The sequence below is a fragment of the Gambusia affinis genome, linkage group LG21, assembly GCF_019740435.1.
Source record: "Gambusia affinis linkage group LG21, SWU_Gaff_1.0, whole genome shotgun sequence".
Lineage (NCBI taxonomy): Eukaryota > Metazoa > Chordata > Actinopteri > Cyprinodontiformes > Poeciliidae > Gambusia > Gambusia affinis.
Window position 1 is genome coordinate 14,413,261 of NC_057888.1, and position 26,528 is coordinate 14,439,788.

General features: G+C 40.0%; 1 protein-coding gene across 4 annotated transcripts in view; it reads right to left on the minus strand.

Annotated features, from left to right (window-relative positions):
- Positions 1–7,814: 7,814 nt before the first annotated feature.
- zfhx4 (zinc finger homeobox 4) overlaps positions 7,815–26,528 on the minus strand; it is a 93,678-nt gene continuing 74,964 nt past the window's right edge. For all 4 annotated transcript variants that reach the window (XM_044105500.1, XM_044105502.1, XM_044105499.1 and 1 more), the window contains exons 8-12: positions 19,882–20,015; positions 18,708–18,908; positions 18,203–18,323; positions 12,638–18,034; positions 7,815–12,155 (exon numbers count right to left, since the gene is read on the minus strand). In XM_044105500.1, coding sequence (XP_043961435.1) covers positions 10,570–12,155; positions 12,638–18,034; positions 18,203–18,323; positions 18,708–18,908; positions 19,882–20,015 — 7,439 coding nt within the window. In that variant the 3' untranslated portion in view covers positions 7,815–10,569. The remainder of the gene's footprint in view (positions 12,156–12,637; positions 18,035–18,202; positions 18,324–18,707; positions 18,909–19,881; positions 20,016–26,528) is intronic.

Here is a 26,528-nt window from a genome sequence, read left to right on the forward strand (position 1 = left end):
TAATTCCATCAGATTTGATGGACTTTTTTCCACCTGAGGTATAAAACCTGTATAGAAACACTGATAAGCCCAGTTATTCATTCTGTAAGTAATAACAATGGGTTGGGAGATTCCCAACCAGAGATGACTTTTTAAATATAACAAAGATCAGACATATGGGACATTCCTGAAGCAAAGTGCTCAAACAAATGTTTGACCCAGAATAAGACTGATGATTCACATGGATGGGTGGCAACGAAGGCAAAGCTAATGAACATAAAGAACATCTTCAAAAAAACTGGTACCAATCCATTTAAATGACTTTTTCATAGATTTTTAATTGCTATCCAACCATATTCATCTATAAATGAATTATGAATGTCCTTCTTATAAAGGGTAACAAAACCTATGCAGGGTTCTCAGCATATCGTTCATCTGCTTGCCTGAAGTTGTGCAGAATACAATAGAAAAAATTGATGTGACTTAAAAAAAAAGATAAAAAAAGAAATGATCATAGTTTGAAAACATTAACCATACTTATATATAAATGTTGTATTGTATGTCTAGTCTAGAGTTAATCAGGGGCCAAAACTTTCAAGATGTTGGTTGATTTTACTCTGAAGGAAAAAAAAAAAAAAAAAAAGACTAACAGTGTGTTTGTCACAGGTGTTAAGCATTGTAAACGGCAGAAAAAGGAGAATGTGTCACACATTTTTTCAGTGTTTGGCATGTGGATCCAGCTCTTCATAACTTCTCCTCTCTTGTGTTTAGTTATTTACAGCCCTGACAACAAAAAGCCTTGAACTGTTCAGCAAACTACACAGCACCCTTTGTGTCACAGGCAAAACAGGAAATCAGGCTTTTGTCCGCTGTAGATGGCATCAAAAACACCTTGTTTCATCTGTCTTAAGCAATCCCATCTTGACGCCTTCACACGTCCCCATGTGGGGCTGTGCCGCTCCTCAGAACAGATTGGGAAGCAGCACGATCTGCTGGGGAAGTCCCAGCGGGCTGCCATAACATGCTCGTTTGCCAACGCACCTCAATTACGCTGAGCCCATGTTTGATTTCTCTCAGGTTGCCCCTCCTTTCCTCTTTTCTGCTCCTCTCACTCTCACGTTACTTTTATCACTTGCTCATCTCGTTGTCTGTATCAGTGGCTTTTCTTGCTTTCTTTTTCCCTGTCCCTGCCAGTCAGTCCCTGTCAACCTGTTGGCTTGTCTGTATGTGGTTCTTTCTCTTTTTCTCTTGGGCCTATTCCCTTACCCTCCTCCCCGTTCCACTTCCTCCTTCTTCTCTTTCACTTTAAAATATGTGTTAGTTGGCTTTTGTATCTTCAGGAAATGCCAGCAGTGATCGCATCCTTTATCCGCAATAATAAGGCAAGTATACTCCTGTCCTCTCCATTTTCTTCATGTTCTTTCGTTCCTTTTGTACTTTAGAAATGAGGTATTGCAACAGTAAACATTAAAGGCAGAGAGGCCAAAGCAAAGTTATAGAGAATAGATTAGACTGCTGTTTTTTAGATGTTAGTTTTGTGTGGCTTTTGTCAACATGTGACTAGAATCATGAAAGAAGCTGCTGATATATATACTTTCACCGCTAAAGGATATCATTGCACTCTTCCCGCCGGCCCAGTGATACCAACAACACAATAAAAACAAGAACACACTCAAATCCCCCCTATGGGTTAACACAACAAAGTTTTGCAGAATCACAAAAAAGAGAGGCTGAAAAGTTGCTTTACATCTGTTTACCAGAAAAAAAAAACAAAAAAAAAACACATACTGTTTAGGTGCATACTCCCCCAATAGAGCTAGCAATAAATAATAATATTTCATGTTGAGTATTTGTGCACGGGGGACAATGGCTTCCTGATTTCTCAGGTGGAATAGGATGAATCGCAGGTGTAGGGAATATTGTGTGCTTGATGGAACCCAGGTGCAGGAGTTATTTCCAGTCTATGCCGTTAATCACCAACCTGACGCTGAAGTATGGCTCGCATTTTAGTGGTTTTAATATAGAGTTCCCTTGGCTTCATATACTTAGCAGTGAAAAAAATAAATATAAAAAAACAAAGAAAAAAAAAACAAGGGCAAATTCAAGAGACGGTGAGCACGTAGCATGTAAATAGTTGCTCTATTTTAGAAGCAAATCTGCATTCAAAGTTTGTAAAAATAATAGTTGCTACCTAATGCTTTATACTCTGCAGATGTTTGACAGCTTCTGCATGTAGCCACCAAAGTTTTAATGTCAAAACTAGACTGTTTAATATGGAAAATGCTTCTAAAAGGCAACTAATGCGCTGAAGTAGTTATCAATGAAAAGTGAACTTATTCCAGTAACTGCATTCTATTATTGGATATACTGTATTCAGTAAACACAGAGTAATACGTTTCAAGTTGTCAAGTCATTTCTGTAAAGGAAAGTGAAGGAACAATCTATTCTGTTAATCAAAAACAATAATATTACATAAGATGAATAAAAAAAAACATTACAAGAGTTAATGTCAGTAAACTGAAAAGTGTACAAATGTACTATGCTACAGTAAATGGTTATTTTGGACTCTTTCTGTATGAATTCCTGCATCAATGCAGCATAGCATCGAGGCAATCCATTTGTAGATCTGCTGAATCAACAAGGAATCCCTAGTTACTTTAATTGGGCCATTCATCTTGTCTACATTGTTTATCTTGACAATATCTTATATATTTATTCACAATCCTGTCAAGACTACTGACAAACTCATCCATGCGTTTATCTTCAGTCGTATTGACTATTGTAACGGCATCTTCACAGGTCTGTCCAAAAAATCAATCAAACAGCTGCAGCTGATCCAGAATGCTGCTGCTCGTGTTCTCACTAAAACCAGGAAGATAGAGCACATAACACCAGTTTTAAAGTCTCTCCACTGGCTCCCTGTCGCTCAAAGAACAGACTTTAAAGTACTGTTGATAGTTTATAAATCACTGAATGGTTTAGCACCACAATACATTAATGATTTGCTGCTGTTGTATCGACCTTCCAGACCTCTCAGGTCTTCTGGTTCTGGTCTGCTCTGCATCCCCAGAACCAGAATCAAACGAGGAGAAGCGGCATTTAGCATCTATGCACCAAGAATCTGGAACAAACTTCCAGAAAACCGTAAAACAGTTGAAACACTGACTTCCTTTAAATCTCAACTAAAAACCCACTTGTTTAGAGATGTATTTGAAACGTAATCAATTGCAAATTTATTGACGGAATCTGACTTGATGTTTTTATTGTTGATTCTATGTTGCATTGTGTTTTTGTGTTTGATTTGATGTAAAGCACTTTGAAATGCCTTGCTGCTGAAATGTGCTATACAAATAAAGTTTGATTTGATTTTATTTGATTTGACAGCGTTGTCAGTAGTCATGCACTAAGCATGGCACTAAGCATGCCAGGCTATGCTTATTGCCTGGCATGACTTCACACCCAAACTGAGCACATTCTAGTTGCAAATGGAAAAGCATTAGAAGTTCCTTTTGGTTTTGGTGCCAACTACTATGAATACATTTTTATTTTTTTTTCCAAATGTTATATACTGAAACAAAATAAGCAAATTCACAAGTAGATAGTTTATGGCAGTTTATGTATAATTGGTTAAATAAAGAATAAAGACATTAGACCAGCAACTTCATTCTTTATGATCACAGCCACGTTGTATGCAAAGCTCTGTGTTGCTCAGTGAATCTTGAATTTCCTAATCTGACTTCTGGGGTTGTTTGTTGTTTTTCTGGGAACTGTTAACTTGAAAAATCTGACCTTCAAGTGCAAAAAATGCACCATTGTCCTCAGTTACTGGCATACCACTTTTCCTCATTGTTGTTTTCCTTCCACAGAACCATTTATGTTTGGTTACAACAGTCTGGGCACAACCAGATCCTTTAGTAAGAACCTTAATAACCCCTTGTGAAGGGTATTAATGACTCAACTTTCAAGTCAGCAGCCTTCCCTTAGCATTTAATTTTTTATTGTTTGAATAAACTATAATAAATTTCTGAGAAACTGTATTTGGGGTTTTTCCATTAGCCGTAAGCTACAATGACTGAAATCAACAAAATTAAAAACAGAAACTACAGCACTCTGTGTATAATTAATCTATGAAAAATGACTGATATGTATGAGATTTTTTTCTTTTTTCCTCTCTTAGAAAGCTCAAGTACAAAACAGACATTGTTCCTGAGCATAGTTTTACATCCAATATTAATTTGGATTCTACTGTCATAATTTAACACTTCAGACATTTTATTAAACAAGCACACAAGACAACAGACGTACCCTGAAACATTTTCCATTTTCATTTATAAGCATCTGACTCTGTTATGATCCCAGCAGAAGTCAAAATGTCACAGTGGAGTTCATTTGAAACAGACTGTCTGAACATCTGATTATTAACTGTTTATCCTTGTTAAATGATGACAACATAGTTATGCCAATACGTGAGTGGCCTCAGATGTGATGTTGGTCAATATCTATTGACAAACAAATCATTGTTGTTGTTTTTCATGTCGTCATTGTCCAGACCCAATGCATGAGGGGCTAAACTGAGAGTGAATGTGATTGGATTTTCGGTCTCCATCATTAAATTCCCATGCGGGGAATACTAATTCCAGTATTTAGTGCGGTGATGCTAGGGCTTGCTTTCATCTTAAACTGATTCCAGTCTAATTAGATTGGGCATTTGTGTGCGGGTGTGCGTGTGAGTGTGTGTGTGTGGAGGGTTGGGGGGAGGAGAGATGGTGGTGGATGTATCCGTCTGGACTAATCCCTGCCTCTCCGTCCCAAACATTGTATTATCCAGAGAAAATCCATTGGCTGCAGGCTATTCAAAGCCAAATATGCCTCCACTGCAGCTTCTGTACTGTATCATCTGGAAAGCTGCTCCCAGGAAGCTGTGCTGTAGTGAGAAGGTGGAATCTAATGGTCATAAGTGATGTATGGGTAGCAAAAATCGCCATTTAGAATTTACAGTAAACCTTTTATCGTGTATTCAGGGCAAGATCGCTCACTGCAGTTGCCTCTCAAGCAATGCTTTGTCCAAACTATGAAATACTCTTACTTATTCAGTCATTTTTTTGTATCCCACACTGCAGTGCAGCTGTCAACTTCTGAAAGCTCTATTAGAAAGTTTCATTTTCTTTGTTTCTTTAGTTTAAATATGGCAAAATTATGCTATTTTGTGAATAAAAACAAAAAACAGATAGTGCTCAAAATCCTGCCAGACCACAGGAAAAATAGAGTGTAAAGAGGTCCTTCTTCTAGGCGCTGAGAAGGGCAGAAAAATGAAAAGCCTTCAGCAATTGTTCTCCACAAAGGTCAATCGCAATTCAATCCCATAATACGAAAGACGGGTGGGCTAACCTGGCAACTGCCCACATTTTAGGGGAGAGCAACAGGAAAGGGCCATTCAGCAGAACAGTTGCACCCTGTGTTTCAAGCATATTCGTCAAGGGCAAAAGGTGAGTACAGAAGAGGGGAGGAAAAATGCCATTTCTGAGGCTTTTTATGTGTTGTTGAATTTTCATTGCTGCCACACACCAAAGCTTTCAGGCCCAATAAGATCCACCGCGCCTCCCGAGTGAAAAGATCCTCATCCTCCCTTTTTATTTTTGTTGCCCTTGTGAAATTTCATTAGGTGGATTTAACAACTTGTGAATGTCGGCTTTCTCCGTGACCCTGACACCGGTGGCGGACACGTCTCGCTGGCAGGGTGTGATATATTGTGTTAAGGTTTTCCTGAGGTGCAATTTTTAATGTGACAGCCTCTGTTGACCTCACATCTTAAAAGTCACCCTCTTGTCTGACACTAGCATCCATTTTGCCTCCTAATAGAATTCTAAAAGCGATATAAAGTTGGGACATGAAACAATTTCTCATATAGCTGTCCATCGATCTATCAAATAGAAAATCTAGGGTAAAAATATTAGGTTCTTTCACCAATTTCAAGAAATGAAAAATGCTCGATGCTGTCTGCTGTGGCTATACATCTGTTAATCTATGACTGCCATTAATCATTGTGGATTTTTTATTTTTTTTTTTTCCTCTATGTGGAGTGAGGACCTGTACCTGATCAGATCCAGCTTGCAAGCAAAAATCCATAGCATCTGCTTATGTCTAGTCCAGGGAAAGGAAGCAACTGTTAGATAATTGTGAATAATGGTCGATAGTGAGTCCCTTACCATGATGGCATGGTAAACATACACGGAATGGCTAAACAAAAGCTGAAGAACATTTGGGCACATTTAAATTAAAAAAGCAACATAAAATTAAAATCCTATAAAGTTGAAAGTACACCCTCTCAATTGTAGTGTTTTATACGTTGTGATATGACTAAATGTTAAATCCTCTGACAGAACACATTTCAGTTTACTTCAAATACTGTACATGAACTGCTAACATGTACGGTTAGCAGCTAACATGTACAGTTAACTGCTGTATTTGACCAAAGACAAATTTCAGCTTGTTCCGTTTACGACGTTCAAAGATTGGCCCAAATCTGATAATGCAGCATGACAATGTGCAGAAGTCGAGAAGCAAATCTGGAAAACAGCTAGAGTGACAGACAATCCCTTGCAGATAATCTGAATAAAATGAGGAAATCAGCGAAAATAAAAAGGAACACACAAACATGTAAGGTTGCCATTCTAAATGCCTTAAATGTATTCATGCAGTTTCTGAATTGTGCTTTTTTAAGCACTAACACTGCACTGTTTAGACTTACCGTATAGTAAGGAGTGCATTTTCCTTTTCATTGCAACTGGTACAAACAAATCTTGGGAGTTTAAAGACAGTGTAATGTCTTGCTCTCATAATGAAATAAAATTGCCTTCCATTGGATTTTCAGTCTGAAACACTAATTACAAACAGGTCCTCTTGTTTGTGACATCAATAAATCTTTAGCTCGGTTTACTTCAAACATCTTTACACTCAAAACTCTCCGTAAAACAAGCCAGCTTGTAGAATTATGCTGTATAACCTTAAGATGTCCTTTATTTTAGCATATGTTCTTAGAGCATGACTATCCTACACATTTTTAATTGATTTTCATTTGCAGTTCTCCAGATTTATTAAGATCTTAAACATTTTTTCTTGAAACACTCACTGGCTGACATTTTTAGTTCATTTTAGGAGGAATGTTCTGGTGAGAAATATCATTCAAGGATTATATAGTATATCACTAAGATTAAGAAAGTGCCTCACAATAGGATAAGTGTCTTCACAATGACACCTGACTCATGTAAACATAAAAAGTTAAATAGGATTCAATCTATGCAAGACAAATATTTGATTAAAAAAACAAAAAAAAAAAAAAAAAAAAACAACCAACTTTGATTTGCAAGAGGTAATTTAGCTGAAAGGGAAAATATCTGTTCCAAATTATTTAGATGCAGTCATAAAAATACATAAGTTAAAATAGTTTAGCTCACATAAATATACTTTATCTCACTAGTGACCAGATACCTTGATTGCTTTCAAACCAAACATTTGCCTGGAATATCCAAGCGCTCTTGAAACCGAACAAAAGAAATGAGACGCCTTAAATTTGAATGAAGTTAAAAGAGATTCATTAAATATCCAAAAACGTAGCAAACATCTTAGATACTTCTCATATTCAAAAGCCTAAAACTATCCCTATAAAAATCGTCAGTTATACATACTTGACAGAAAATAAGCTGGAACAGCACAAAACAACCAAATAAATAAATTGGCAAATAATTTTTTTAGATCCAGTCCAATGAAATGTCAAGAAAGAGAGGTGATGGCTGAAACGTCTGTTTTGCTGAAATAAGTATATAGGGAGACAGAAATGGTTTGCAGATACAGTTTTTAATGTATCACAACAATGAGCAACAAACATACTTGATGAACTATTTCCAGAAGTTGTTCAAATACCATCTACAATAAACGTCATTTCAACTATGACAACAGGTCTGTGACAAAATAAAAAAAAAGGTTTCAAAACCATGTTATTACCGTGATACGGTACAGTTGAGACCTCAAACAGTACAGTAACAAAAACTAATGCAACTACTCTCTATATATAAAACATCAATAACATTTTTGGTTTAGTTTATTTAAAGTTTTAGCCATAGGGGCTTCTTCTTATTAAAACCTCAGGGTGCATTTCCTATGTAACCCAGATGTTGTAGAGTACATATTGTGTAGGATATGATTGCGCCATGAAAATCCCTTTGACATCCAGAAGAGCAATTCCAATTTCAACCTTTTGAAGGCTGTCCCCATAAACATGACACAATCCATCCATTTAAAAAAAAAAAAAAAGTTCTTTTTTTTTTCTTTTTGGCTGCTGTGCAGTTGCAATATATATGTACAGTTATATTGTTAGACCATCCTTTTTGTTGGTTTCGTAGCTTTTACCAGTCCTTCATGTGGGAAGTGTCCTGTCTGATCCTAGCATCTTAGCACATGATGCTAGCTGACAGTTCAGTCTTATAATGCTGAGCCACAAAGTGGGGAAAGGCAAAAAGCCAGAGTTGTGAAAGCCTTTGGAATCAGGACAGTCGTTTATGTTTGTACAATGGCAGAATTGCACCTTGGGAGGCCAGGATGTCTCACATGAAACACAATCGAAAAGTGTCTTCAGGAATAAAGTAAATGTAAAATACTAAAAATCTAAATAATGACATTTGAAAAGCTCACACAGAAAATTAAAAACTGATGTCTTGCTTAAAACTTTGAAAAAAACACCTTTACAAATATAAAACATAAGAGGAAATGTTACTTGATTTCATTGTTTGAAACAATAACTAAGCATGATTTGATTTAACCTGTCAAACAGTTGCATTACATGCTACTTGCTCATTTCAGAATAGGAAATACCAAAAGCAATACATTTTTGCATTTCTTCATATTAATAAATTTGTACCATGCACAGCCAACTACGAATATGTACAACAGCTTAGCTTTCTTTGTTCACAAGCCTTTTTCTTTCATACAAGTAGCCTTCTGTTACTTTGGAATGAATCACACTGGTTACCAAACTAGAAAGTGATTCGTAAAAAATTGAACACCCTTTGACAGCTTTCACATTCTTAGTTCCACAGAATAATAAAAAGAAAACAAAACAAAACAAAACAAACAAACAAAAAAACCTAAAGCAATCAATGGATCAGTTTTGGTTGAAAGTTGAAAGACTTTATGGCAAGCAAATTAAGATTACACAGTAGCAGCAAATGTTGTATGGTAATACTTTGAAATTTTCAAATGTTACTAGATGTGGAAAGTCAATGTTGACTTCAACTGTAGTAGATCATGGGAGGACGTTAACCTAAGCACTAAGTGGCTAGGTTTAACACTGTTTTGAATCTTGCACATACGTAAAAAAAAAAAAAGTTAATATTAAACAAAAAATGCTGTTGTCCCCCCTCTTAAAGCAGCATGTTTGCCAACGTGGAGCAAATTATTATACCTTTTTTTTCTTTTTAACATTGTGACCAACTTGTACCTTAACAGTTTCAAGTATACAGTACTGCTTTCTTTGATGCACCAATTGTTAAATAGGTCTCTAGATCGTTAGGCATTAATCCTGTAACAAATATGGACCAATATGCTGCTGCAATTGACACAAATAATAATTAAAACACATACATACAAACAAAATCTATTAAATTAACAAATGACCTACTCAAATAATAAAAAGACAAATAAATTCAAATTAAGTGCACTATAGTCCAGACACAAGCAGGTACCGTAACAGTACAGCAATTCACAAATGAAAAATGTTATATTCACATAATCCGAGAGTCTATCAAAACTAGAGTTATTACCTCTTCAGAAAAGGGTGTGAGCAGAGGTAAAAGTGAGAAGGTAAGAGTTGGCACAGATTAGTATATACTACAAGAAAAACAGGGGTGGGAAATAGATACAGTTTGCTGTAATACAAACTGGCAAACACAGGGGCATCATACACATTTACTTCACCATTCTAAATTCCCTCAGTGGCAAACCCATACTGTCTTTGTAGGGTAAAACTAAAAGGATATGCACATCGTCCATTGTAACAGTAATATTGTCTCTTGGTACTCTATACACATCAAGGAAATGCGTCCGATAAAGCTTGACATGTTTTGGTTATAAGCCAAGTGTACCCAGGCTTGGTGCTGTTTTAACAAATGAGAAATGTTATGTTCTGACCTGAGAATTTAAAGCTACTGAATTACACCTATCTAAACTAAGAGAGATTCTCTTTGAGGGTTCTGGATCGTCATCCCATACAGTACATGCTAGCATTTGGAAAACAATCCAGCTGAGGTGCAATTTGCTATCGTGAGAGTTTTTGGCTTGAAACAAGCCCCCTATAGGGAGCTTGTGAGATTTTTTTTCCTACTCCATGTTTTTGTATACAATATAAGCTCAGTCAAGCATCTGCAACAGTTCTGTCCATAACAAAAATCAATCAATATCTTGCCAGCATATCAATATGGGAAAAACAATCCTGAGTCAATCATTTGGTACTGTAATTTTTTTGGGTTAAGAGAAACTTTGGAACTGCAGTTTAAAAAGTCTTATTTTTTCTTTAAGCAAGGGATCCTTTTGTCACTCCTACACACTGAACATATCCATTCTGATACTACTGAAGCTCGCGTCTAGGCCAGAGGCTGTTTTAGCCTTGACTTCCAACGCATTATCTAAGTCATCCAGCTTCTGGCTTAGCTCATTGTCAGACTCATCTGAACAACTCTCGGTGGGTAGTGAGGTTGGAACCCCTGAGGTGCTGCAGGAAGTTGAGGTAACCGTTGAGGGTGAGGACAGGGGGGGAGGGGGAGAGGCAGACGGGGAAGAGGAAGCAGCTTTCCGGGCTGTGTTGGCCTGGAACAGGACATTTGGCCAGGACTTCATGGACAAGCGAGAGAGATGAGGAAAGGTGTTATTCGAAGAAGCTGCAGACTGCGAGGTAGATGTGGTGTTAGGAGTAGGGGAGCAGACAGAGTGAGGTAATAATCTAGCATGCTCTTTGGCATTTCTCATTGCTTGTTTGATTGTTTTCTCTTTGTGCAAGCTCGACTGAAGGTGTTGGCCTAGTGCTTCATTCCCGTTAACAACCACATTGCAGGCAACACAAGTGTAGTTGCTCACTGCTTTTCGAAGCACTGTCTCTTGCGGGTCAGTAAAAGGATGTCCGAAGTAGCAGAAGGACTTTTGATGACGTATCACTGAATCTTCGTCAGCAAAAATCATCTGGCACTTCCTGCATATAAACTCATGCTTGACAGATGGTACAATAAAAGCATCTGGAAAATCCGTGATACGTTTGGTTTCTGTTTTCGGTTCTTCTTTTGTGCTTTCTGTTGAAGAGCCTTTGTTGTCATCCTTAGATTCTATAGCTTCTTTTGGTTTGAAGGAATTAGTTGTGGTGCTCTGTATGCTCTGAGGTGTCTTGACGGGGGTTGGTCTCTGTTGCTGCTTCTGTTCGAGTTGTTTCTGCTGCTGCTCAAGTTGTTTTTGCTGCTGCTGCTGCTGTTTTTGCAGGGAATCTTGGAGAGACTGCTGGTACTGTTGGTACTGCTGCAGGAGAGCGGTTGGGGAGAGACCAGCGGCCATGGCAGCTTGTGGGACTGCCGCAGGTCCATACGGAAACAGACTCTCCATTCCACACAGTGGTGGAAAATAGCCCCCTGCCTGAACCCCTCTGGGAAGCTGTGGAGAAAAGCAGTTGGGAAATCCAGGAAGAAAGTAGGGCAAGAACTGGCCCCCCAATAAAGAGCTAGGATCACCTGCAGCAAGAGCATTCTGCAGTGCTTGAAGCTGTGCAGCATCTAGGGGAGTCTCATTTCCAGCTTTTCCTGGCACTGGGCGTAGTCTTTCCCTTGATTTGGCCATGCTAGGGGTGTTGGGGCGCGAGCCGCTGTCATTCTCTCTGTCCTTCATCTTCATTGGAGGTGGCTTGTCTCCTGGTTTCTTGTTGTTGTCTCTCTCTGCATCTTTGCCTTGCTGCTCTGTATGGTTTACTGTTGCCAAAGGAGTGGAAGGAGCAGGAGGAGGTGGAAGTGGAGGTGGAGGAGGAGGAGGAGGAGGAGGAGGAGGAGTCTGCAGAAGAGTCTTGGTTGGGGTAGTGCTGAGAGACATGGCAGGAGAGGGAGTGGCTGGTGTAGGAAACCCAAGCATGCCAGCACCTGGAGACGCTAAAGCTGAAATACAGTGGTATATAAATATGGAAATATTCAACAATTCAATATTCAACCCCAAATCACTTTGGAAATTTGATGTTATAAGATAAAGATCCTGTCACTGGCTGAGTCTTTAAATCTCTTGTTACGATTTTGTTATGGATCAAAACTGTCACATGCGCTTTTTAATAATTTAAAGATTTCTAAATATTATAATCTAAATATACCAAACCTAAAATAGGGGGAACACAAAGTGATATAGATAATTTGCTGTAAGAAAAATCTTTACCAAAAAGCAATTCAGCTTTGCTGCTAACATAATGCATGCACTCCCTATCACCATTCTTGAATTTAAAATAGCTTTAAAAAGTAAAAATGTTTGACAAACATATCTGTGATACAGAATAACCAGTTATACAGAACAATAAAATAGTGCAGGATAAAGTTCAGTTCATAAAGCTTCTAGTCAGTTTTTTTTTTCACTGTTTGTCATAGTAACTCACCAGGTGTGTTGGGAGGGAAAACTGGAAGTGATGATGGCCCATTTACTCCAGGAAGTAAGACTGGTGGAAGGCCAGACAATCCTGGGTAACCAGAAGGTAGGCTGAGGCCATGAAGTGCATTATTATTTTCTGCTGAAGTTTGTTGCTGTGGGCTAGGTAGGCTGAGTCCATCCCCAGCTTTCTTCATACGATCCAGCTCCTGCTGGGCCATCAGCTGACGGACAGTGGTCGGTGCTAGGTAGTCCTTTTCTCTATCCACCTGGTTTCCTAGAGTTTCTTGCACTTTTGTGATGTGCTGTTTGGAGAAAATGTGGTCTCTCACAGACATCCGGGCTGTGTACTTCACACCACACAGTGTACACTCAGTCCTGGGCCCCTCTGGTGAACCCTGACTTATCATAAATGGCTTTCCGATATTAATCTTAAACTTCTTCTCTTTAGCACGGGCATTCTGGAACCAAACCTGGACAACCCGTTTGGGAAGTCCAATTTCATTGCCCAGCATCTCACACTCCTGCATTGTAGGAGTGCGATAGTCACTAAAACATGCTTTGAGTACTTTCAGTTGCAAGTTACTCATCTGGGTCCTGAAACGTTTGTGGCCTGGTCGATCTCCACTATTGTTGACTTTTCCAGATTTGTTGAAAGGGTTGCCTGACCCAAATGGACTGGGAGAACTGGGGTCAGCAAGGCTGGACGATTCACTTCTGTCATTGTTATCATCCATTTCGTCATCTCTGGAACTAAAGTAGGAGTCACAGTCTTTTCCAGAGAAGCTGAGGGCAGGGCTCACCATGCTGAATTGAAACCTTTCATTACTAGCATCAGAATTTAGCAACAGGCCCTTTTTGCTGTCGTTCATCTTGTCTCCTCCATTAGCAGTTAGGCTCTCAACCTCATTGTTATTACACTCATCTCCAGTTGTGACATCACTAATGGCTGTATTAATTGATGAAGTCTCATCGAAGTCCATCTTACTGAGATCATAAGACGAAGCTTCTGCTGAATTATTATTAGGCCCGTCAGTTTCATCACAGTTTTCAGCTTTTAAGGATGAAGGGCTTAAGAAGTTTTTTACCTGAGCCTCAGATGGTTTGACTGGAGTTGAGGATGCGGTTGGCAACTCATAGTCATTTGGCTCTGTCTTGTTGGGCAGCTGTGGGTAATCAAAGAAATTATACTTATTTGGGCTTTCACCTCTTTCATTGTCTTGATTCATCATTGGGCTTGGTGGCAAGCTAAACCCTGCTTGTTTAGCCTCATGCCAATGTCTTGATCTTATGTGGCTATCTAAAGCAGATTTAGCCTTAAAGAGTGCTCTGCAAAAGGGGCATTTCTTGTGGGACTGTGAGGGCCCTATAGCCCTAAACTGCCCCTTTCTCTCTCTGGCACGAGTGTTTTGGAACCAGACTTGCACAACTCTCTTCTTCAAGCCAACTTCTCGTGCAATGTGGTCCAACATCTTCCTTGTTGGATTAGAGTCAAGTAGATATTTGTCATAAAGGATTTCCAATTGTTCTGGTGTAATGGTGGTCCTCAAACGTTTATCTCTATGTTGCTCTTCACTACTGTTTCCACCATCTTTATCATTAGCATTTTCCTCCTTGTCATCCAGTTTTCTCTTCATTGACCCAGAGCTTACAGCTGTAGCCATACTTGAACTACTCTGGGATGGCATTTGAGAGAGTCCCCCAGATAACAGTTGGCTAGCCATTAGGGGGTTGTTTGGATCAAATATCATATACGGCATATCGATAGGTCTTTCAAGAAACTGAGAATGAAGGAATTGGTTCTGGGCTGCCAGAAAATGCATGTGCTGGTGCTCTTGCCACAGCTCTACTGTAGGAAAGGCAATCTTACATTGGTCACACTGGTACTGAAGCATCTGGTGGGGGATACTGTTTGTGAGTGAGGAAAGTGCAAGCGAAAGTGGACTTGAAGGTACTGTTGCTGCTTGTGGCTGAGAATGGGGTCTTGACAACTGTGGCTGGGGAGCTTTCTGGGGGGGTGGTTGAGGAGTGCAAGCCTTAGACGGTCTTGGTTCTGGCAGTGACTTCATCACTGGTGAAGGGGGGATCTCAGATTGTTTCAGTTCTGTTTCAGGGGAAATATCTGGCTTTGGTGATGCTTTCCCCATGGGTCCACGAGGTGAAGCCATCACAGGGGAGCTTGAGCCTGAACTGGTAGCAGTCCCAGTCTGGGATGGTTTGGGTAGCTCTAATGGTGCCAGGTTTGCCTTGAATAGAAGTGGTTCGGGATTATCTGTGTATTCCTCACTGATGTTGTCTTCATTCCCCTCTTCATCTTCGTCTTTGTAGCACAACTTTTTCTGATGAGTAATAAGATCAAAGATGCGTGGAAATACAATGTTGCACTTCTTGCACTGGTACTGCATGTTGCTGGTTCTAATGTATCTCTCATTGGTGAGCTCTTTTTTCTCATTGTCCTTTGAATCTGCCTGATTTTCATAAGTCTTCCGAGCCTTTTGGCGGGCATTTTGGAACCACACCACAATGACTCGTGTTGGCAGGTTGAGTACTGTAGAGAGCTGCTCAATCTCATCATCCTTTGGATATGCGTTGGTATCAAAAAAGTCTTGTAGCACCCTCAACTGATAATCAGTGAATCTGGTCCTAGAGGACCTCTTGTTAATGGCTGAGTCAGTCCTGTAGTACTCATGTGCACTGACCTGGGGCTCCATTCTTATATCTTCTAATGTAGTAATTGGAGGAATATTAAAGTTGTAGGGAGAGTCTTTACTCCTTTGTCTTTCTTTGAACAAAGTGTTACGGAACCAGTGCTTTATGACTTTTTGTGGCAAGCCAGACTTCTCTGACATTTCCTGAATTTGTTCTTCATTAGGGGAATTATTTATATCAAAGTTCGCACGGAGTATCTTAAGCTGATCATCAGTTATACGAGTGCGTGGTCGCTTGAACTGGGACTGGCGGAGGAAGTTTGGATCAAGACCCAACTGCTGCTGGCAGAGCTGTGTAAGGTCTGTGGAGAGGGAGTCCATACTGGGCAGCTGTAATGCCAGCTGAGGAGGGAGACCTGGGTGCTGGACAGACTGCATCATCAAAGGTGGGAAAAGTGGCAAATCTAAGGGAACAGGGAGCTGCACTTGGGGTGGTGCAGGTGGGGCAGTGGGTTGTGGAGGAGGAGGCGGTGGTGGTGGCTGGGCTGGCTGGGTCTGAAGAGTAGTTTGATGTGTAGTTGGATGAGGAACAGGAACTGGTGATGGTACAGGTGTTTGAGGTTTGGTTATCGATGTAGACGGGGTCTGAGGAGTTGGTACAGGGGTTGGAGCAGTTGGTGGTGGAGGAGGAGGAGGTGGAGGAGGTGGAGGCGGTGGCGTCTCAGGGGATGCAGGGTTTATTGGATAGAGTTTGTCATAGGCCTCTCTGTACTGCTGAGCAAACTTTTCAAGCTCAACATATGGGAAAAAGTGACTGTGCACATGTTCTTGGTGGCTTTTGAGAATCAGCATATTTGAGAATAGCTTTCCGCACATGCCACACTCCAGCTTATCAGTGCTGAAGTCTATTTGTTCGATGCCTTCTTTGCTTTTCTTTTGATTTTTTTGTCTGTTTTCATTATATTGGATGACCAACTCAAATCCAAAGTTTTCTAATAAAGCTTTGGCTGCATTGCCCCTTGCTCCTGACACAATCCGTGGAGGAGGGATCAATGGCTCTGGGAATTTGGACTTTTTAGGATCCTTATTTTCTTTTACTCCATCACTCACTCCATCTCCTGTATTTTCCATTTTAGTTCTGTTTTCCTGTTTATCTAAGTGGTCTTCAGCCTCTGCAGACATGTGTATTTCTGAAACTGATATAGTGTTAGACTCCATTTTGGATTTGTTATTCTGCAGCTGTTGGCATTTCTGATGTTGAATTTGGGATTGTATCTGAGAAGCCTGATGTTGCTGTTGAGCCTGTTGCTGAGCTTGAGCCTGCTGCAACTGATGCTGCTGTTGCATCTGCTGTTTCAAGTCTTCTAGGAATGACCCTGTCAGGCCAGGCATTCCAAAAGCTGCTGCTGAGTGTAGAGCGAGTTCTGGGTTTAGATTGAATTCAGCTCCTGGTATGTAAAAGGGGAAGAGGAATTGAGGCTGTTGAAATTGGAGCAAAGCTTCTGGAGTCATTGGGAAATGAGGGAAGAATGCTGGGTTGAGAAACTGAGGCTGAAAGAAGGCTGCCTGTTGCTGGAGTTCATGCTGAAGCTGCAGCTGCAGTTGGGCTGAAGACTGTGCTGACTGGTGGCTGCTTGCCTGTGCTGAAACATGTTCAGTAGTTGGTATTGTCTTTGTGTTACTGCTGTTGTTGGTTTCTTTGGGTTCAACTGCATTTTCTTTGTTAGAAGAAGGAGTCCCACTTCTAGCACTGTCAGAGTTGCTAGTGTTCCCTTGTGCACTTGGACCTGGACTTTTTGCAGGGGTGGGGCCACTGCTGGTAGTGACACCACTGCTGCTCCCGTCCGTTTTGGCTGTTCTTGCTTTGGTCTGGTGGAGCACTGATCTCATATGAATTTCGAGAGTTGAACTTTGGCTGTAGGCAACGTTACAAATATTGCATTTGAATGGTTTGTTGTCAATGTTGTTGGATGTCTCTTGTGGCACAGGACTTGATGCCTCTTGAAGAACCTTTTTCAGTTTATGTAGATGGGAAACTGAATTGTAGTGGACCAGTAAGATGTTCTTCTGGGTAAAGGACTCTTTACATACGGTGCACTTATAAGGTCGAGAGGGGTCTAAGAATTTCTCCATTGTAAAGTTGGGGCCTTTTCTAAATGGTAGGGTCCGTTTTGGTTCTGCTCCCATGTCATCAAGCAGAGAGCTGCTGTCACTTCCAGTAGGACTGGGTTTATCCTCTTGGTCCATTTCATCATCTTTGTCCAAGTCATTCTCAAAGGCTTGAGCTTCCTCCAAGGCCCTGGCCTCACTCTCAGTAATGTCACCATTCAGTGGCAGATTTCCTATTAGCTGCTGCACCTCAGCCTCACTCAGTTCAGGGTGTCCATTTTCCAAATGCTTTCTGAGGGCTAGGAATGTCCTGAAGCTACGCTGGCAGAGGCTGCACATAGTGGCTGCTCTGATAGCGTGGTACTGAGAATGTATCTGAAGCTTCTGCATTGTCTTGAAGGCCAAGCTGCAGTGGTTGCAACGGTATTTATAGACATGGCGATCAGAAACAGAAAGCTGCTGTTGTTGCTGTTGAAGTCTTTGGAGCTCACTGAGATGGTCTTGTAGGTTATCAGGAGACTTGCTATCATGTCCTAATCCAGGGGTTCTTTTCCAGTCTGGGGCCTCTGAAGCCTCTTTCGGGGGCTTGAGTTCCTGTTGCTCTAATTCATTCTTGTCTTGACTGGTTTGGTCCTCCTTTGAGGTGTTTCCTACAAGATGCAACAACAATTTTCAGTGTAATTCACAGATTTATTATTTTCTATTTTATCTTATAGATGTTCTTAATTTTTTATTTCATAATAATTTGATAGAGTATGACATCAGTTGTAATAGTTTAAAAGTCATTAATTGGGGGGATATAACTGTACTCTGCCCACCTTTAAGCGAACCTGATCCATCAGTAAGAGAGGTTGGGGAATTGGTGAATGATGGAGTTTTCCCTTGTCCAGTCTGGGGATGCATTACGTTATTTGGTGTGGCTGTATCAGGTCCAACAACCTATCAAATTGATGAAATTACATCAGTTACTACAACTGTATAAAATATATGTATACAAAATAAACTGCATAAAATTCCATGCATAATCCAGATGTAAAAAAAAAAAAAAAAGACAATAATGTATTTACTGTAAATTCTTATCTTTAGTAAACATTCTTGAACTGGGACAATGTGATTTCATCATGGGCATTGTGCAAACAAAAACACTGAGATCATGGAAAATAAGTCTTTAGGAAAATATCCTAAAATAAATGGAAAATTCGACCAAATGCTACACTATTATAACTGTCCTTTATCAACACTTTAAATACAAAATCAGTTTAATCACATTTACTGACAAGTACGTGCATAGAAATTTCATTCATAATAATCAACTTCGCGTACCGTTAGAATCAGCTTCTCCACACAGTCAGGAGCCACACTGTGAAGGTGCGTGAGATGCAGCTGCAAGTGAATTTTGTTGCTTAGGACATCCTGACACAGTGGGCAGCGGATTACAGGCTGCATGGAATGTTGGGACATCACATGGAGCTGCATACGGTTGGCATCTTTACTGCTGTAGTTGCAATATGGGCACTGTTGAATCTGGAAAAACAAGAGAGCATGATTATATCCTTTGGAATCTCAACTCAAAACTGATCTAGATTTTCAAAAAACATTAGCACAATTAAATTGAGTTAGTTTTTGTGTTATTTATTCAATTTTGTTTTATCCCATCCATGATTTTCACCTCCACTTTAAATTCAAAAGCCCACCATGAACACAGAAAAAACGTAGATCAACCATATTCCATGTAATTCACTTAGGAATCTAGGACAAGTCATGCAATTTTATTTGAAGAAAACATGATTGGCCAGAATTTCTACTCAGAAGATTAGAGATGATAAAGGTGTGTACTCTCCTGAGCTATGTCCTGCCCTCATTAGATGGAGTACTCTTAGCATAGCTACGTCTCTATCACCTGTTTTAATAGAATCCATTTCTGAAATGAGTACATCCTCCCTCCTTGCAGGACCCAGAACCAGACGGGCTAATACTTCATAATCTAATTTAAAAACACATATAATTTAAAGAGATGCAAAAAAGGAAAAAGAAGCAGAGAGGGATGCCTAAGGCTAGTGCTGGTATTCCACTTAAGAACACAAAAGCTGGCCTATTGTGCTTGATGTTAAAAAGCTCTGTCAGGAAGGGAATGCAGGGTTATGTTTAACCCTTCGAATGAAAGCTGGCGCCAGCAATTGCCAAATGCTTGGCTTAGCATTTTTGCTTCTTACAGTTAAGTATTTTCCCATTAGCTCATCCCACAGTGACAGTGAAGGTTAGATTTCATTAGGGCTTATGAACCTGCCTCATTAGCCATTAGGTTTCTGTACATGCACTGACAAATTCCTCCAAGTATTTGCTATATGAGGCTAGAGTTTAACTTAAAAACAGGTTCACCACCAGCCTGTGCAAACTTTACATTTCAATAATCAACTTAAAAAGGACAATCTTTAAGTTGCTAGAAAACACACCCCAATACTTTGCGGTGTTCTATTGATTTTCTGTACACCTTTACCTGGTCGCTGGCTGACGTCTTCCCCTCTGCAGACTTCGGCCTTTTGGGTGGACTTTCAATTTGACGATCTGCCAGGAGGGAATGTTTACCCATAGCATTCAGTCCAGATGCCTCTTTGGACGTGGCATTATGTCCTGAAGGCAGAAAAAATAATCAGTTACTACTTTATGTCTGTAATGCCAAACAGACGTTAGACACACAAATGTCATTTTTACATAGCATGTATTGTCAAAGGGTGCAAAATTCTTCTACACTCGAATGGTGCTACGATATTTTAGTTGGGGTGTCAATATCAAGTTTTGTTATTTTACCATATTTAGGGAATCCCCCACCTATCTAGGGAAAGAAAATAATGCTTAGTTCAAAAGCTAGTCACTGGTGATTCCAACTGTCAAATAATTATTAGTAGGTAAAAGGCTTCAGCTGAAGCTATTTCTAACACTCTGAAGTGCAGAGATAAGTGGATCTTCATCCATATAGATGAAACTTCTGCACAGCATGGCACGGAATTAAAACAATCTAATTATTGTGACATTGGAGCAACATTTGAAAGACACGAATTCAGCAGCTGTAATGCATAAGTGCACTACATATGCCATTGCAGAGTTGATGTGCTTTACGACAATTTTGTGCTTTTGCAGTGTGGCTCAGGTGCTGCAACAAGATCACATGTGTAGGAATATGAGGCTGAAGTGTTATTTACTCAAGACAACATATCTTATGCCACTGAAATGCAAGGCAAACATATAGCAACAAGAATATAAATCTAAGCTGGACCATGGAATCCATCACAATAAAAGAGGAAATCTTGCAATGTTACTCTAAATATGTAGCATAAGGTTAGCAAATATTTATTTTAGTAAATACGCTGACACTGTGAAATGCTGTAGCTGTCTCATCTTAGAAATTGATCAAATGATTATTGATTTAGTAATATTGTGAATATAAGCACATATTTCCAATTAATATTCAGTGGGGCATTGGTGATGATTCAAAAAATGATTTGACTCTAAAACAACATTAGCATGGGCGCAAGCACAAATTGTATAATTCATATTCATATACAGTGACGTGGTGCAGCCCTGAGGACATGTAAAATGGGAAAAAACCCAGTCAGGCTCATTATCACAGCACGACATACATTAAATGTTATGGTAATATTATACACTTCATTAGTTCATATACATTTCCCCGACTGCCTCAACAACTCCTGTGTCTGTACGAGATGCAAAAATTTTCAGGGCTCGGTCACGGCTGGTGGTACAGTAGCAATGTGTGTGTGCATGTAAGTGTGTGTGCGAGAGACGTAAACAGCAGGGCTCAGTGTTGAGAGATCAGCCTCTGGTTGTATTTAGTAAATGCTGCAGCCACTGATAAATCTTTCATTAGCCTCATCCTAAGATACAAGCCGTGCAGGCCCTGCTATACTCTGCCACTGCAATTTACCCAATCTGCTCGACACAAAGACACAGCAACAGCAACTCTCCCTCCCTCATTCCCTCCCTTTTACTTGCTTTCTTCCTCCCCCTCTCCCTAAGCTATCCCCCCCCCTTTCGTGTCCCCTCCCTCGTCTGGTCACTCAAGGCAATATGTGAGCCTCACTCTTGCGAATCAACGCTTCACGCTAGATGCACAAATGGAAAAAAGGGGAAATCAAAGCAGTGATACATGGAGGGGGGGGATGGAAAAAAAAAAAACATTTTGTATTTCATATTATTCTGTGGCTTGTGTTTGTATTGGACGCATATCAATTCCTTTGGCCCGTTCATGCATTTTAATTCTGTTGCATTAAGTAGGCGTTCCACTTATTTTATTTGTAATCCCCTATATCTGGAGCCTGAAATATTGGCCTGTCAAGGAAAGTGACAAGAGAGAAAGAGGGAGAGAGGGCTAGAAGAAAAAAAAAAGAAAAAAGAAGGAAAGGGGGCGGGTGAGAAGGGGGGACACAAGGGCACAATGTGAATTTCCAAGAACATCCGAGAATTGCTCTGCAGCTCAGAAGACCGAGGTAATTTCATCTTCAACTGCTCGTGATGGCCCCTGCATGTGTGTGTATACATGCATATATATTTATGTGTGTGTGTATATGTACCTCTCGTCAGGACTCTGACACGCCATTGGTCAGACTGGCCCGGGTTAGAAGTGGCAGTCATATCACCTGACCTTACCAAAGTCTGCATCCCCGCCTCCCACATTTATAACCATTTCTAATTTCAACTTTCAATTTTTGGCCCCATCTTCCAGTCAATTTGCAACTAAATTACATCCAGGAGAAAGGAGATGAGGCGATTGTCGGACGAGAGCCTGCGAACACATTTACAATGTGGCTCGGGAAAAGAGGCTCGCACATCACCATTGATTACTGTCATGCTGAATGTAAATGTATGTTTGTGTAAGGTCTGCAGTTTTTTTGTTTGTTTGTTTGTTTTTGTTTTTTTTTTGGATGTGCAACATAAAATTCCATCTTCCGGCTTTATGCATCTTTGACCTAGAGCTTTCAATGGTGAAGAAACACTTTTTGGGCATTGGAGTGGATTTAAACTGCAGAATAAGTCCAAGGATGTAGACGTCTATAAAATAGTGTCTGTAGCAATCATAGCATTGTTAATTCTTCAGAAAAAAAACCCCATTGTCTTTTGGTTAATGGTACTCTTCTCTGTCTGCAAACATTTAATGACTGTTCATCCCCATCTGCGTCTCTTCCTGTCAAACCTTCCGTTCATCCCTTCACCAAATGTAGTGGATTGGCAAAATAAACCCCAAACTCAAACCCCCACCCTAAACAACTGCCCAGCACTCCCCATCCCCTTTCTTCTAAACCCCACCAGTGACAAATGTCTGCACAGACCAGGACCTTGCTTGATTAGATAAATCAAGAAATAGTGATTTATGACACTCAAGCCTCTTTTGCAGTGCTGGGGGAAAGAGTGGAACACACAACACCCATCTTTATTTGCAGCTGTCAAGGATGTTTAAAGAGCTGCATATAAGCACACATACACACACTTGCAAAAATGCATGGTTGACATTGAAATAGAAAGAAGTACTTATATATATATATATATCAAACACAACGCAACATCATAATGCTTTTAGTCTCAACCCAACTCAAATTAGATTTTATGCGGGCATGTAGTGAACCCTTACATCTTTCCTAATATGTCTTCATACGAAAATCTGCCACAAACTTTCTTGTTATTCTAAATTTTATCAATTTCATCTACCAAAGCATGGAAAATGCAACATTGATTCCATGTATGTCTTTCTCCTTTATGAAAATACCACATAAAAAAAAAAGAAAAAAAAGAAGAAAAAAAAAAACCTCACAAACATGGAGTAGAGGGGGCTGGGTGGCATGGATTTAGTATTCAATTTAGCTGTTCTGATCCCTGGCAGACTGGCTAGCGTTACAGAGCAGTAAATCTAGGAGGCAGAGCTGGCCAAAGCGGGCCGGGGAGGGCCGACTAGCATGATTTACTGGCCTACTGCTCTGAGGTTACGCATTAGGCTGACCTCCGGTCACCTGATAACATTACAGCAACACACTCTGAACCTCAAACTCCCACCGAAGCACTCAGCAGGCCCAGGTCTAGCCGGAGGGAAGTACACAGAGATAGACTCGGAAAGGAGCAAAATGGAAAGGGGCAAAAGTGTAGAAGGAGAGAGAGAGAGAGAGAGAGAGAGAGAGAGAGAGAGAGAGAGAGACAGGAAATAAAAAGAAAGGCTATTAAACAGCAGCTGTCTTTTATAGTTTGTGTTTTTTTTAATGACTAGCCTCCCTTTTTCTCTCCATCTCCGCATCTAATGAGATATAAATATGTCCAAGGTCTTGTCACATTTGACAAACTGTATGAGACATTCAACAAGCTGTCATTACAAAGAAAACACACATAGGAACTGCTGCAGGCCTGCAATTAAACATGCTAATTTTCTTAATATATTTTAATCTCATCAGAAAAGCAGCACATCGCTGCTCTCAAGTTTGGCAAATTTGCAAGATGCATGCCCATACAAATCCCTGATAATCAGAATATGGCCGAGGAAATAGGGGGAAACAAAAATTTTGCCAAAGATTTTGTTTCCCCCCATTTCACTTTCACAATATTAATACATAACATTTGACTGCAGGAACAATGAGTACTTTCTTTCCTAATCTGAATCCGTTAGAGATGTCTAATTTCTTAGGCTGTCTGACAGGCTCATTTCTATGCTGGGGCCTTTGTTTGGTTGGTTATTTATAAGAAGTGGGCCCCTGAGCTATGGCGGCGACATGTGCCATCTACACACACAGCACAAAGCTATCTGGAAGTAATCCAGATCAAGAGCATTTGCATGAAAATTGTAACAGGAATTATAGTTAATGTAAACTGACATTTTATTTAAAAAAAGACTGTAAATGAAGCAAAAAAAAAAGAAAAAAGAGAAAGCCACAAATATTTCAGTCTTTTCCAATCTGTTCTTATTATTGTTCCATCTCTTTCTTCTGCTCTGTCTTGGAGATGAAGTGCACACACTGCTCCCCTGGTCACACCCCCAATTGAAACTAGTCATGAGTTGGTTATATTTTTATATATGAAGGTGTGCAAAGATTTATTTATTTATTTATTTATTTTATTTTTCATCCTAGCAGCCCTTCCTTTTCAGTTGCTGTGCACTGTCGGTCAGCTGGTGTACAGAAAGCTGCTAAATGTTTCTCTCTTTTGGAAAGAAGACAAATATGGCTGTTTAACTATGCAGTGGACTGAGCCTATTAGTGATTCCGTATTCATAGATTTACCCATTTTTCTGTGGAAAGTGACTCTTATTCTGTGAAATTATTTTCACAATAATAATTTCCAAAAATGTCTTCAAAATACTGTTTATTTTCAAGCATATATTCAAAAGATAAGAGAGACTGTAGATTCTGTAGTGCTATTGTTTGCTTGTTATCTTGCCAGAGTTACTTTCTACGGAGCAGAACAAGAAAAAATATATAATATTGGGCATATACTTTATTTGATTAAGAAATTCACTTTTATTAATGAATAAAAAGAAATAAAACCATAAATAAATGATACAGATGACTGCAATAGTCCTTTTTTGAATTCTAGATTTTGTGCAAGTACAGTCATATCATGGTGTTTTTACTTAAGGTTATCACTCCATGAGAATCTTGTACCGACCGTTCACTAATCCAAACATTTTGAGCTGGCCTGAAATTTGAAGGTGATCGAAAAGATGTTTGCTTGGGTTTTTGGGTGTTATACAAGATTTAATGCTGACACACAACGGCCATTGCTTTTTCTACGACTGGACTTTCTCAAACCGCTGTTAATCCAAATACAAAATAAAACACTAGCACTATTATATCTGGCTTGGCTGACAAACTAAGATCTGGCCCCCAAGGCATTTCTTGTAAGCAGTTATTCACAAAAAATACAATTGGCAAGCATTCCTACTTGTAAAACAGAACTCACTATGCTCAAACAGCATGCAAGGACACGTGCATACAGAACGAAAGCACGCCGTTGAACGGGGAGGGTGGGGGGGGTGGGGGGGGATCTGGAGCTGGACATTGTGTTGCTTTGCTGTTTTGCATGTCTTCAGGGCTGTTAAATGACACTCTGGGTGAAATGCAGCAGCAAATGCATGGCTGGTGGTTCCCCACCGGTCGGTCAAACGGGCCTGTCAGAATGATAGAGCTAAAAGATAGATGACTAGCTAAACTAATAGGCCCCAGCCTCACTCAGCTCTCCTTCTGCCTCATTGAGCCTCACATTATGGAGCTAGGTATGGCACGGTAGGAAGAGAAGGTGAGGAGGGAGCTTCAGATGGATAGAGGGTGGGAGCTAGTAGGTTTGTGTGTGTCTGTGAGTCGAGGGTGGGGATGGGGGGGTAAGATTGAAAAAAAATGAGAGACATTTGTAAGGGGAGGAAAAATGAGAACCCTATGCAATGAGAAAAGGAACAAAAAAAAAAAAGGTGTTCACAGATCCCATGCAATATTCATCCCTGGGCATGGATTTCCATCTCATACATAAGACCAGATGAATTCTTATTTGAACAAATCAAACCAAACAAAGCCGGGACTATCCTGACCACAACCCTGAACCTTACCCAACACAACACAAACGCCAAGACTGTGGCCTCTTCCAGTTCACAATGTTTCTATTTCAGCAAATGAACAAAAGATCTTGTGCTATTTTTCTGTCAGTGGTATTACTGGTGATAGGGTCACAGATTGGACAACAATTAAGTTATGGATTGAAAAAGGGGGGAAAAAATAGGAGAGCAAGAAAAATGCAAGGGGGGAGAGGGTGCTGGGTGAAAAAAAAACTAATTTAAGGGTTGCAGGGATGCAGAGCAATATTAGAAAAACATATACACAACCCCCATCTAATCCTGCGCTTATGAAAAATTAATATGTCATCGGAGAGGGCACAAGAACGAGAAAAGATTAATGCAAGGCGCTTATAAATTACAAGCACGCAAACTGATTTGATTAAAAAATAATCTAGGGCCTGGACACTGCCTGGTAATATCCACAACACTCAACTTTTCCCTCTCTCTTTCTCTTCATTTTTCTCTTCTTATACCCCCCGCCCTCACTCTCTCTCCTCCTCTATCTGTCAGATGGAAGCGATTAAAACAGGTCATGGTGGCTTGTA